Source organism: Pseudophryne corroboree, chromosome 6 (assembly GCF_028390025.1).
Source record: "Pseudophryne corroboree isolate aPseCor3 chromosome 6, aPseCor3.hap2, whole genome shotgun sequence".
Classification (NCBI taxonomy): domain Eukaryota; kingdom Metazoa; phylum Chordata; class Amphibia; order Anura; family Myobatrachidae; genus Pseudophryne; species Pseudophryne corroboree.
This window is the reverse complement of record NC_086449.1, coordinates 824,397,581-824,412,205: the sequence shown is the minus strand read 5'-3', so window position 1 is coordinate 824,412,205 and position 14,625 is coordinate 824,397,581. Positions and strand designations below refer to the sequence as shown.

The window sequence follows — 14,625 nt, the reverse complement described above, 5'->3', positions numbered from 1 at the left end:
TAAATGTGCGGACTAGATGTGAAAACAAGGAAGGAAACTGGATTTTCCATGCTACCCAATACATTTAAATACTTTCCAATTAGGCATAAGAGATTGGGTATGATGGTCTCATTGGCTTCCTTTGCCGGTGGCGTTTCAGCGGAAGCAGACAACAGCCAACCAACGTCCACGATGAGACTGGTCGGAAGAGATAAAAATACCCAGGGTATACTCTATCAGAAGGAAACCGCAACGGACATTACCTCTCGGGTAAATGCGTGACATTAAGGCGAGATACTCACTTGTTCGGCTGTCATCTTCTGCAGCTTCTGCTCCCAAACTGCCCGGTTGTCGTCCAGATAGTAGGAGTCCGGGGGGTGAAGCGCGTGGAGGATTTGGGGGTCTCTGTCCTGGCACAGAGCAGTCAGGTGCCCGATGTACAGTTTGAGTTTGCTGCGATTCTGGTTAAGGTCTAAGAGGGGTGGGATCATCTAAGAGAGAAAGAAGAAAGAGGTTGGTGAAACGGTGCCTCGGCACAGCTAGACAGAATCCCCAACCACCAATATCGGGGAGACACAGCACACGGAAGCCCCCCCACTAGAAGCACCTACAACACTCACAGACAAGACAATGGGGGCAGAGGGACACTTATCACTCTCTCAGTAGCAGTGATGGAAAAGTTGTAGGGGTAAATAAAAACAAAAAAGACAAAAAGGAACAAATGAATTGTAATCTGTGACGGACAAAGAATGATTCTGCTGAAACGTATTCTCACAAGACGGAGCATGCAGCTGAAAACGCCGCCGAGTTATGCAGACGATGGGTGACTTTTCCGCTATACGAATATGTAGCTACAGCCTAAGTATTGCACTGAAAGAGCCACCGCCGCAGCGGTTCTGTATGCCTAACTGATGTTCCCGACAATGCCTCATATCAATTGCCAGTAGCTGGATGACGCAGTGTGTCACCGGTATAAATATAAACGCAGCGCCCTGCCATTAGCTGGAGCAGATAAATAAACCTAGCGACATGCTGTATCAGGTGTGAAGCGCCGCAGCCCGGGAGATAGAGTATCTCTCCGTCACGTCTGCAGACGAGAGTGCAAGCGGCTGGCTGGGTGACAGGAATCACTGCCTCCCCTGGTGCACATGGGCTCGAGTGGCTGTCAGCGCCTGGATAAGGCGAAATTAAAAGCTCTGACATAAGCCAGCTTCTCCCTGGGGTTGCACTGAACGGCTGGGAAAACAGATAAAGGAGAGGAAGGGTAAGGGGCTCTGTGACAGGAGATAACTCAGATCCCACTTGAGGAGAAATACCAAGGCTCTGAGGAGAGCGTTCGGCCACCCAGCACTACACAAACAGGCCGGAAGATTCCCGCATTTCCCTATGAGATCAGCACGATATATTCCTCCCTCAGAACCTTACATGTATACCCGTCACCTGCAAACAGTGAAGGCGGCCCAGTCAAGAGAGCTAACAAAATGGCGGCCTCCACTGTGGTAGACAACTGGAATGCTTTAGAGGACAAAGCTCACGGAAGTGGCAGATATACATTTACCCAGCTACATTCTCTCAGTATTTAAGTGTTAGGGTTTTTTTTGTTTGTTTTTTTAACCACTTACGGGTGTATTCAATTACTGTCGGATTTTTAAAATTGTCGGAAAAACGTCACTTTCCGAATTATTTAGGTCGAATTTGGATTCGACCTATTCAATTACAGTGCCTTTTTTCCGACTTTTTTTAAAATTCGACTTGTCGGAAAACGTGGATCGGCGGATTAGCCGCGGATCCACGTGTTTTGTGGGATTTTCGGGCGATTCCGACAGTTTTTTGGCTCGTTTCCGACGATGACAATCAATCCGACTTTAAAAAAAGTCGGATCGGCATGATCGAAAAATGGCCAAAAACCTGTCAGAATTGCTCGCAAATTGAATACTGAACTGTCGGATCCTCTCCGTCGGGGAGGATCCAACAGGCTTTGAATAGACCCCTTAATATGTAACCCACAGGGAAAGCTTTATAGAATTTGAAGTGTACCTAAGGCCTACACGTGATGGAGGCAGCCATATTGTGGGCGGAGAATGCAATCTACTAATTCATCAGCAACCTGTAGCACCGCTGAGGCGCCATGAGTGATGTCACCGCCCACAGCGATCGGATGGGCCTCATTCTCATACACGGACGAGTTATCCGTCTGCTCATGGCCCCAGAATCGACACATGGCAGCAGCAGGAAATGTCACATCTGTCCGGCGGGGGCCACAAAGCTGGGGAGAGGATTTACAAGGCGCACGATTCGTTACGCATGACATAGGGGAGTGATAAATGGAGTTTGTACATGTCTGAGGCATCGACAGGAGCCTCACACCGCCATCATTCGTCACTCTGTGCCGGCAGCTGCTGTTCCCAGCAATAATCTGCGGCCCTTTAATAAGGGCAAAGCGTCCACTCAGGCCAGAATGGGCAGTCCAGTAACGGGCCGGATTTACTGACATGCGTCAGCCCTGGGTGACATAATTATGTAATATGTTTATTGCTGAACTGCATCGGCCTATCAAATCCCTCTGTGTCCAGCCGGAGAGAAGAGAAAAGACCTTTAGCCCTCAAAAAATATAGATTATGTGGATATAAAATGTAACACGTTGGACATAAACGGATTATCCTTATAGGGAATCGAATAACATTACACGCGATGGACGTTCCTCCACTCCCTGATTTCCCCCCACCTTGCATTAAATAGATAATAATGTTTCAGTATAATGATGGGCAGATATCAATTTAATGCATGAATTAAGCGCGTCTGCTCTGTTCACTGCCAAATCTGACCAGTAGGAGCAGCGTTCAGTCTGCGATCCTAATCACGGATGCTGGAACCAGCAGCGCAACGTTTCCAAAACCATCAAATCGATACAAATATATATTTTTCATTGTTAATTGTTACAAGGGGAAGGTGCAGCATTTGCATATTATGGCTCCCGTGACTCCGGCAATTGGCGCTAGTTCTGACGCCTCTAAATCAGGCCTGAACCGTGAACAAAAACGGCGAACCTTGAATACACAAACTGGGAACGTAAGCCACAAATTCTAATTGGGGTCTACGGACAATCGTAGTGTGCGGCTAAGCGTGGAGGGGAAAGGCAGGGAGACACTGTATTTAAGTAATAAATATGTGATCGCCTAGAAGACTATGGGGGTCATTCCGAGTTGTTAGCTCGCTAGCAGTTTTTAGCAGCCGTGCAAACGCTATGCCGCCGCCCACTGGGAGTGTATTTTAGCTTAGCAGAAGTGCAAACGTTTTTATCGTAGAGCGCCTGCAAACATTTTTGGTGTAGTTTCAGAGTAGCTCAAAACCTACTCAGCGCTTGCGATCACTTCAGACTATTCAGTTCTGGGTTTGACGTCACACACCCGCCCAGCCACGCCTGCCTTTTCCCTGGCACGCCTGCGTTTTTCCGAACACTCCCTGAAAACGGTCAGTTGCCACCCACAAACGCCCCCTTCATGTCAATCACTCTGCGGCCACCAGTGCGACTGAAATGCATTGCTAGACCCTGTGCAAAACTGCATCGGTCATTGTGCCCGTACGTTGTGCCCGTACGTTGTGCGTGCGCATTGCGCCGAATGTGCAGAACTACCGTTTTTTAGCCTGATCGCTGCGCTGCGAACAAATGCAGCTAGCGATCAACTCGGAATGACCCCCTATATACAGTTCTCACTGCATGCAGCCGTTGACACACATGAAGCATATCCCAATCTATTATCTAACGACCGGTTAGATACACTCTCTAGAGATAAAACCTTCCCGAGCAGAGTCACGGTGTGAAAGGTGGATTTATACTTTATCGAAAAATGAATTCAACAAGGAGTCAACAGTGAAATACTGCACCAGGGGTTTCCAGCAATTCCGCGACCTGGGGTAATGACAATTTGGGATGGAGCTTAAAGGGTTAAGTAACGTGACTTTTTTTTTGTACCTATACAAAGCTCTGGAAATTCCCTGAGAGTGTTGGGGGGTGATATCAGTATAGGATGATCCCCCCCCCCCCTCCACCCACTCAACACACACAATCTCTAGCCATTTACTAGTACAAAGCCTCAGTGTAAGATCACCAGCGGCTTAAGCCTCTTATTCAGCGCTGACTGAGGAGACAATACGCAGATAAGGGATGAAATGAAGCGCAGCAAAGCATGTTAGGAACGCCTGCGCCGCCCGCCGCGGATGGGTTTAAGCATCTGTGCGACCGACTCTACTAAGGAACCTGAAAGGAACAGTATAAGCCGGGGAACGTATCCAACCTTCCAGAGAGATAAAGTCGTGAAGTTGGCCCAAAGTTTTGATATATCTCCCCCTTTGCATTACGCAGACTGCTGCAAAACACAGCAGCTGACGACAAGGCGGCATGCAACTGTAACTACTAGCCTGCAAGACCAGGCCAGGGCACGCTGGAACTTGTAGTTCCACGGCAGCTGGGGAAAAACAAGCAGCTGCCATTGAAATGAAGACTATATATATGTCTGATTTAACATTAGGATTATATTGTAATCTCCAAGCAATGAGAGGGTTTAATGCAGCGTGAGTGGGCGGCAGGTTCCATTCTCTCAGCGGTAAAGGGGGGAGGGGGGGGGGGGGGGGGGGAGTTGGTTCAGTTTGGGAAGGGCAGAGGGAAAGAACCAGCCGAAATTGAGATGCTCCTACAAGGATCTGCGATCCGGCCAAGGGACACAGTGTTTCTGAGAGAATCCTCAGATGTCCGGCCAGCCCGGCTCAGAGCCCCACAGCGAGATAGGACAGTGCGGGGAGATCTGAGGACTCCGGAGGGGACCGGGTTAGCCCCGCTGTAAACAATATTTATCACATGCTACATGTATGCCCTACTCTCCCCAGGCCACATTAGAGCCGCTTGTACTTTTCTAATGGAAATCTAAAGGGGATGAAAGTGTAACAATATTCCGATCATACTTTTCTACAACAGGTACTGGCTGCGGAGAGCACTGTTTACATAGGTCCATTGTTTGCTTTCTCTTCCCCATGATGGGCCCAATTCAGAAGTGGTCACTAAGGCAATCGCAAAAACCAATAACACAATGGAACGGCGACTTGCGGCCTAGCAGCGTTTGTCTGACGCCGATGGAAGAAGCCCGGGGTTATTTGTTGTTCCTGTCTCTACACAGACTAAACTTTCCATCCGGCGATGGAGGATCAGGAGAGTAACAGAGGTCACTGGGCCTCATAGTCTCTCTCCGGCCTACTCCTGCCGCCTCGCCAGTTACCGGCTGGCGCTCAGGGTTGCAGCCGACTCCGTCGCGTGGATACAAAATATTTTGCTGCCTGAGTGGAATGTGCCGGGGGGGTGGGCATGACAGGCTGAATGAACAGGGCCCTTAATTAGATGATAAGCACAATGGCCGACACTTAACATCACACCCGCTGGGGACTCTTGTAGCTCAGATAAGAGAGGGGACCTGACACAGACGAGGACGTTCATTCACAGGCGCGGGGTCATAGATACTGGCCGTATCATGGCCAAACTCTTATCCATCAACGTGCGGCCAATCCAATCCCTCGCCGAGACGTACTTTCTACCTCATAAGGACGTGCCACTACCTTCCACCGGCGAGATGAGGCTGCATTAAGTGTAGGTCTGAAACACAAAATGGCCGACTCTGTGAGGTAATACTTTGTAATGCCAGTGGCTCTCTATGCAAATGAGGGGCAATTAATATATTCAGCTAATTACAGGCAGGTGTAGCTTTAGGAAATGAAAGGACCATACATTCAAAGCCAGCTACTGACTGCCGTGGGCTGGGGGACTGAGTGTGGGTATAAGAGCCCCACTGACTGAGAAAGGCCCCAATGGCTGACAAAGGGTTACTCGGCGCGCTGCTTACAGGCGATCCAATGACAATGCCTGAATACACTGAAGCTATGCCGCGGAGAGAGGGCTGGGGGCCGGTTCCCAGAGACCCTCGCTGCTGCTCACAGGTGCCGAGTCCTCTGCATTCCTCTAATTACATGCTCTGTGAATTCTTCCAACATCAACAAAAAAAAGGGGGGGGGGGAATATACCCACCCAGAAAAGCAAGATTAAATCCTGATTAACCCCTTCACATCTCGTTTTCAACTCTCACAGCCCTGCAGGAGATGGGTTATCGGGACAAAGCGTTACTTTCATGATGTAATTGCTCGGGGAGGCGGGGCGGAAATTGATTCGCAATGTCGGAAAATCACTTGAACATCGGACCTCATCAAAGAACGCGACTAGAGACAAATGCGCCACCACATGATGCTGGGATCACGTCACATACAGGATGCAAGAAACCAACACGTGTGCAAAATAAAAATAAAACTATATATACATACACCCATATTTTATATATATATATATATATATATATATATATATACACATACACATATATATATATATATACACACACACATAATACATAGGCAATACAATCAGATAGTTACAATGGCTCTCTTACAGTGTACCTGCCACCCACACAGTGGAGGCACCCACAGCATACCTCCTACCTCAATGCAGTTTCTGCGTGCAGGTGACAAATGCACCTGCTCCCTGTGTAATCAGTAAAACATTGTGTGAGGGTGAACACTGAACCGCTGCGGCCTGATGAGGTATCACAGATGAGGCGGGGGGGGGGGGGGGGGACACAGAACAGAAGGTACATGCCAGGGTGTGAAGGGGTTAATGAGACTGGCGCCATGCAGACAGGGCACAACATGCAGGACACACGGAGGAGAGAGCCCTCTTGGGGGTCACAGTTGGTTCTCACCGTTCTGAACAAAATGGCTGACCTAATCATCTCAGGGCTATGCCCAAATACCCTCCTCATCATCCTATTGGACGAGAGATGATGAGGACGGAAGGATCACCAAAGGGCAGCATGAGGATAGAGATAAACACCTGGTTAGTAATTGCAGCAGAAAAACGACAGAGAATATTATATACACTTCTAGCCGGCAGGTTAGTCACAGACGCAGCGATTCCTGACCCGACTGTCCAACAACTGGGTCTTATGTCAATTAGCGGAAAGCCACAATGTACATAACCGATTGCTTGGTGAGCAGCACAAATGAGAGGATCCACTGGATGTCTGCAGGGCCACCACGTGACCGAGATCCTAGAGCAGATCCTGTCCAGGGCAGGGCCACGTGACCAAGATCCCAGAGCAGATCCTGTCCAGGGCAGGGCCACGTGACCAAGATCCCAGAGCAGATCCTGTCCAGAGCAGGGCCACGTGACCAAGATCCCAGAGCAGATCCTGTCCAGAGCAGGGCCACGTGACCGAGATCACAGAGCAGATCCTGTCCAGGGCAGGGCCACGTGACCGAGATCCCAGAGCAGATCCTGTCCTGGGTAGGGCCACGTGACCGAGATCCCAGAGCAGATCCTGTCCTGGGTAGGGCCACGTGACCAATATCCCAGAGCAGATCCTGTCCAGAGCAGGGCCACGTGACCGAGATCCCAGAGAAGATCCTGTCCTGGGTAGGGCCACGTGACCGAGATCCCAGAGCAGATCCTGTCCAGGGCAGGGCCACGTGACCGAGAGCCCAGAACAAATCATGTCCAGGGCAGGGCCACGTGACCGAGAGCCCAGAACAGATCATGTCCAGGGCAGGGCCACGTGACCGAGATCCCAGAGCAGATCCTGTCCAGGGCAGGGCCACGTGACCGAGAGCCCAGAACAAATCATGTCCAGGGCAGGGCCACGTGACCGAGATCCCAGAGCAGATCCTGTCCAGGGCAGGGCCACGTGACCGAGAGCCCAGAACAAATCATGTCCAGGGCAGGGCCACGTGACCGAGATCCCAGAGAAGATCCTGTCCTGGGTAGGGCCACGTGACCGAGATCCCAGAGCAGATCCTGTCCAGGGCAGGGCCACGTGACCGAGAGCCCAGAACAAATCATGTCCAGGGCAGGGCCACGTGACCGAGAGCCCAGAACAGATCATGTCCAGGGCAGGGCCACGTGACCGAGATCCCAGAGCAGATCCTGTCCAGGGCAGGGCCACGTGACCGAGATCCCAGAGCAGATCCTGTCCAGAGCAGGGCCACGTGACCGAGATCCCAGAGCAGATCCTGTCCTGGGTAGGGCCACGTGACCGAGATCCCAGAGCAGATCCTGTCCAGGGCAGGGCCACGTGACCGAGAGCCCAGAACAGATCATGTCCAGGGCAGGGCCACGTGACCGAGAGCCCAGAACAGATCATGTCCAGGGCAGGGCCACGTGACCGAGAGCCCAGAACAGATCATGTCCAGGGCAGGGCCACGTGACCGAGATCCCAGAGCAGATCCTGTCCAGGGCAGGGCCACGTGACCAATATCCCAGAGCAGATACTGTCCAGAGCAGGGCCACGTGACCGAGATCCCAGAGAAGATCCTGTCCTGGGTAGGGCCACGTGACCGAGATCCCAGAGCAGATCCTGTCCAGGGCAGGGCCACGTGACCGAGAGCCCAGAACAAATCATGTCCAGGGCAGGGCCACGTGACCGAGAGCCTAGAACAGATCATGTCCAGGGCAGGGCCACGTGACCGAGATCCCAGAGCAGATCCTGTCCAGGGCAGGGCCACGTGACCGAGATCCCAGAGCAGATCCTGTCCAGAGCAGGGCCACGTGACCGAGATCCCAGAGCAGATCCTGTCCTGGGTAGGGCCACGTGACCGAGATCCCAGAGCAGATCCTGTCCAGGGCAGGGCCACGTGACCGAGAGCCCAGAACAGATCATGTCCAGGGCAGGGCCACGTGACCGAGAGCCCAGAACAGATCATGTCCAGGGCAGGGCCATGTGACCGAGAGCCCAGAACAGATCATGTCCAGGGCAGGGCCACGTGACCGAGAGCCCAGAACAGATCCCGTCCAGGGCAGGCCACGTGACCGAGATCCCAGAGCAGATCCTGTCCAATCAAATAAAATCCCATTTCCATAGATTAAGAGGATCGCTTGAGGGCCAGACAAAATCTTTATATGTGGCTTGCGTTAGACAAGGTGAGCTATAGGCAGGAAGGAGTTAGTAGTTTTATAGGGGTGCAGTATGGTATGCCGGCGGTCGGGCTCCCGGCGACCAGCACACCGGCGCCGGGAGCCCGACCGCCAGCTTACCGACAGTGTGGCGAGCGCAAATGAGCCCCTTGCGGGCTCGCTGCGCTCACCACGCTGCGGGCACGGTGGCGCGCTACACTATTTTATTCTCCCTCCGGGGGGGTCGTGGACCCCCACGAGGGAGAATAAGTGTCGGTATGCCGGCTGTCGGGATTCCGGCGCCGGTATACTGTGCGCCGGGATCCCGACAGCCGGCATACTGAAGACCACTCGTTTTATAGAGCACTGCAGAGTATCTACAGCAAGACATACATGTCTATTTGTGGATGCCCAAAAATCTTTCAAAAACTTAATATTCAACTGTGTCCTGTTAATGGATTGTTCTGATTTTTACCAGTGCAGCGGACCCCACCACGCAGGTGCAGCAGACCCCACCACGCAGGTGCAGCAGACCCCACCACGCAGGTGCAGCAGACCCCACCACGCAGGTGCAGCGGAAACCACTTACCTGATCTGGGGAGGGCTTGTGGTTGGTTTGGTTGGACTGGGCAGAAGACTTCAGGTGGTCCACTTCGTAGTTGTCCGCCATCAGTTTCATCCGGTTCTGCGTCTGCGGAGGGAATGGTTGAGACATTACACATGATAATCGCATTGTGTGACACAGAGAAATAACAGGGTCTCCGTCCGGCGCAGTACACTGAAGTCACAGCACCAGGACGCAGGACCACGGAAAGGGAAGAACGGGGATGACAGACGCCACATGTGGATATGATCAATAAATAATATCAATAATAGTAGCAATCAGTACAGTTGCATCAAAGCAGCAGACAGGAGAAAATAAAGCCCGTTAACCCCACGTAGTGGTGCGACACGTAACACCGTCCTCGTGGTAACCACCACATAAAGTAGTTACATCGCTGAAAAGAGGAACCAGATAAAGAGGATCTCATTCAGCAGCGCACAGCGGACAATAAGGGGTTAACGCACCGGCCACCAGTAACATACCCGACTGTACAGCCAACTCCCCCTCCATCCGTGTGAGGGGTCACCCAGCCACAACAAGTACAGGGGGGACAGCTGCGTACACATGTAGGACATCAGAGGGAAAGTGTGCACAGATGTGCCGGACACTGGCCCCCAGCTGAGGCCGGGGGCCGCTGACACAGCGATCTGCCCCCCTCCGGGGGTAAGAGTAAATATTACTTAATGTCCCAACTATTTCAACTTGAGCTTTCTTCACTAATTCAGGGTCACTGGTTTTTATTTGCTGGGCTAACCTCTGCAAACAGGAAACCCGTTCCCACAGAGGGACGAGCCACTCCTGGGGGATCACACACCGGGGACAGCGGGGGCTGAGGAGCCACAGACAGTACATAAAGAGGAGGCTCTGTCAGCAGCAAGGCGGCGGCCATATTGTGCTCAGTGATGTCACTAGTGTCATGGCTGCCTCCACCGGGCCTCACTTATGAAATGCATCAGATAAACACAGCAAAATACGCTTGTGCGTCTGGGTGGTGGAGCGGTGACAATGGTGGTGGTGCAGGCAGTTACACAGTGCAGCCTCTCCCCTTACAGGATAATAATACTGATATTCATGGTAGCTAGGCTAGGCATGCTGGAACTTGTAGTGCCGCAGGTTGCCTGCATCTGGTGTGAAGGACGGTATGGTGCCCGTTACAGCTGCTGGGTCAGGGAGCAGAAGTTCTGCTTTTGTCGCATTGGTTCTTGTGCTAAAATATTGTATTGGTGCAAAACCAGAATATCAATTAATTGGGGCTGACCTGGAAAATCTAAGTGCAATACAGGTTACGCGTTTCATTCACACACACGATGCACATCACAGGGGTTCCCAATTCTGTATCTTCTACTCATTATAATAAACATTTTTAATTGAATTATAATTTCTGATTATTCACCCCCGACTTGGTGACTGGGAATCTGTGATATACTGCATTGTATCATAATGTAAGGAGGAGACCCGGGAGAATCAGAGCAGCAGAAATCTTATATATGTACAGGAGGGAGTGGGACGCGGAAGCCCGTAGCTGGGCGGCTGCAGTGCCCGTCCACCAGCCATGGTTTTCCTGCATCCCTCATTGCAGATCACACATTGCTGCACAACGCTCAGCGGAACAGACACGGCGACGCTGCAGGACAGGAACTGTGACTGCTGTTGTTTGCCTGTATGAGCCTGTCTCTCGGTGACCCAATCACAGCGTGCGCAGGAAAGGCGCTCTCCCCGAGCGGACATGCTAAGTATATCACAGACTGCACTATGGGGACTGTCAGTGTGCTCAGTGCTGAGTATATCACAGACTGCACTATGGGGACTGTCAGTGTGCTCAGTGCTGAGTATATCACAGACTGCACTATGGGGACTGTCAGTGTGCTCAGTGCTGAGTATATCACAGACTGCACTATGGGGACTGTCAGTGTGCTCAGTGCTGAGTATATCACAGACTGCACTATGGGGACTGTCAGTGTGCTCAGTGCTGAGTATATCATAGACTGCACTATGGGGACTGACAGTGTGCTCAGTGCTGAGTATATCACAGACTGCACTATGGGGACTGTCAGTGTGCTCAGTGCTGAGTATATCACAGACTGCACTATGAGGACTGTCAGTGTGCTCAGTGCTGAGTATATCACAGACTGCACTATGGGGACTGACAGTGTGATCAGTATATCACAGACTGCACTATGGGGACTGACAGTGTACTCAGTATATCACAGACTGCACTATGGGGACTGTCGGTGTGCTCAGTGCTGAGTATATCACAGACTGCACTATGGGGACTGTCAGTGTGCTCAGTGCTGAGTATATCACAGACTGCACTATGGGGACTGACAGTGTGCTCAGCACTGAGTATATCACAGACTGCACTATGGGGACTGTCGGTGTGCTCAGTGCTGAGTATATCACAGACTGCACTATGGGGACTGTCGGTGTGCTCAGTGCTGAGTATATCACAGACTGCACTATGGGGACTGACAGTGTGCTCAGCGCTGAGTATATCAAAGACTGCACTATGGGGACTGTAAGTGTGATCAGTATATCACAGACTGCACTATGGGGACTGACAGTGTGCTCAGTGCTGAGGATATCACAGACTGCACTATGGGGACTGACAGTGTACTCAGTATATCACAGACTGCACTATGGGGACTGTCAGTGTGCTCAGTGCTGAGTATATCACAGACTGCACTATGGGGACTGACAGTGTGCTCAGCACTGAGTATATCACAGACTGCACTATGGGGACTGACAGTGTGCTCAGTGCTGAGTATATCACAGACTGCACTATGGGGACTGTCGGTGTGCTCAGTGCTGAGAATATCACAGACTGCACTATGGGGACTGTCCGTGTGCTCAGTGCCGAGTATATCACAGACTGCACTATGGGGACTGTCAGTGTGCTCAGCGCTGAGTATATCACAGACTGCACTATGGGGACTGACAGTGTGCTCAGCGCTGAGTATATCACAGACTGCACTATGGGGACTGACAGTGTGCTCAGCGCTGAGTATATCACAGACTGCACTATGGGGACTGACAGTGTGCTCAGTGCTGAGGATATCACAGACTGCACTATGGGGACTGACAGTGTGCTCAGTGCTGAGTATATCACAGACTGCACTATGGGGACTGTCAGTGTGCTCAGTGCTGAGTATATCACAGACTGCACTATGGGGACTGACAGTGTGCTCAGCGCTGAGTATATCACAGACTGCACTATGGGGACTGACAGTGTGCTCAGTGCTGAGGATATCACAGACTGCACTATGGGGACTGACAGTGTACTCAGTATATCACAGACTGCACTATGGGGACTGTCAGTGTGCTCAGCGCTGAGTATATCACAGACTGCACTATGGGGACTGACAGTGTGCTCAGTGCTGAGTATATCACAGACTGCACTATGGGGACTGACAGTGTGCTCAGCGCTGGGTATATCACAGACTGCACTATGGGGACTGACAGTGTGCTCAGTGCTGAGTATATCACAGACTGCACTATGGGGACTGTCAGTGTGCTCAGTGCCGAGTATATCACAGACTGCACTATGTGGACTGTCAGTGTGCTCAGTGCTGAGTATATCACAGACTGCACTATGGGGACTGTCAGTGTGCTCAGTGCTGAGTATATCACAGACTGCACTATGGGGACTGACAGTGTGCTCAGTGCTGAGTATATCACATACTGCACTATGGGGACTGTCAGTGTGCTCAGTGCTGAGTATATCACAGACTGCACTATGGGGACTGACAGTGTGCTCAGTGCTGAGTATATCACAGACTGCACTATGGGGACTGTCAGTGTGCTCAGTGCTGAGTATATCACAGACTGCACTATGGGGACTGACAGTGTGCTCAGCGCTGAGTATATCACAGACTGCACTATGGGGACTGACAGTGTGCTCAGTGCTGAGGATATCACAGACTGCACTATGGGGACTGACAGTGTACTCAGTATATCACAGACTGCACTATGGGGACTGTCAGTGTGCTCAGCGCTGAGTATATCACAGACTGCACTATGGGGACTGACAGTGTGCTCAGCGCTGAGTATATCACAGACTGCACTATGGGGACTGACAGTGTGCTCAGCACTGAGTATATCACAGACTGCACTATGGGGACTGTCGGTGTGCTCAGTGCTGAGTATATCACAGACTGCAATATGGGGACTGTCAGTGTGCTCAGTGCTGAGTATATCACAGACTGCACTATGGGGACTGTCAGTGTGCTCCGTGCTGAGGATATCACAGACTGCACTATGGGGACTGACAGTGTGCTCAGCGCTGAGTATATCACAGACTGCACTATGGGGACTGACAGTGTGCTCAGTGCTGAGTATATCACAGACTGCACTATGGGGACTGTCAGTGTACTCCGTATATCACAGACTGCACTATGGGGACTGTCAGTGTGCTCAGTGCAGAGTATATCACAGACTGCACTATGGGGACTGTCAGTGTGCTCAGTATATCACAGACTGCACTATGGGGACTGACAGTGTGCTCAGCGCTGGGTATATCACAGACTGCACTATGGGGACTGACAGTGTGCTCAGCGCTGAGTATATCACAGACTGCACTATGGGGACTGTCAGTGTGCTCAGTGCTGAGTATATCACAGACTGCACTATGGGGACTGTCAGTGTGCTCAGTGCTGAGTATATCATAGACTGCACTATGGGGACTGACAGTGTGCTCAGCGCTGAGTATATCACAGACTGCACTATGGGGACTGACAGTGTGCTCAGTGCTGAGTATATCACAGACTGCACTATGGGGACTGACAGTGTACTCAGTATATCACAGACTGCACTATGGGGACTGACAGTGTGCTCAGTGCTGAGTATATCACAGACTGCACAGTATATCACAAACTGCACTATAGGGACTGACAGTGTGCTCAGCGCTGGGTATATCACAGACTGCACTATGGGGACTGACAGTGTGCTCAGCGCTGGGTATATCACAGAGTGCACTATGGGGTCTGTCAGTGTGCTCATTATATCACAGACTGCACTATGGGGACTGACAGTGTGCTTAGTATATCACAGACTGCACTATGGGAAT

At 51.4% G+C, this 14,625-nt stretch overlaps 1 protein-coding gene across 1 annotated transcript in view; it reads right to left on the bottom strand.

Moving 5' to 3' along the window:
- Positions 1-14,625, bottom strand: part of ERC1 (ELKS/RAB6-interacting/CAST family member 1) — a 79,495-nt gene that overhangs the window by 14,679 nt on the left and 50,191 nt on the right. Inside the window, exons 3-4 of the mRNA XM_063930080.1 lie at positions 9,549-9,650; positions 282-470 (exon numbers count right to left, since the gene is read on the bottom strand). Coding sequence (XP_063786150.1) covers positions 282-470; positions 9,549-9,650 — 291 coding nt within the window. The remainder of the gene's footprint in view (positions 1-281; positions 471-9,548; positions 9,651-14,625) is intronic.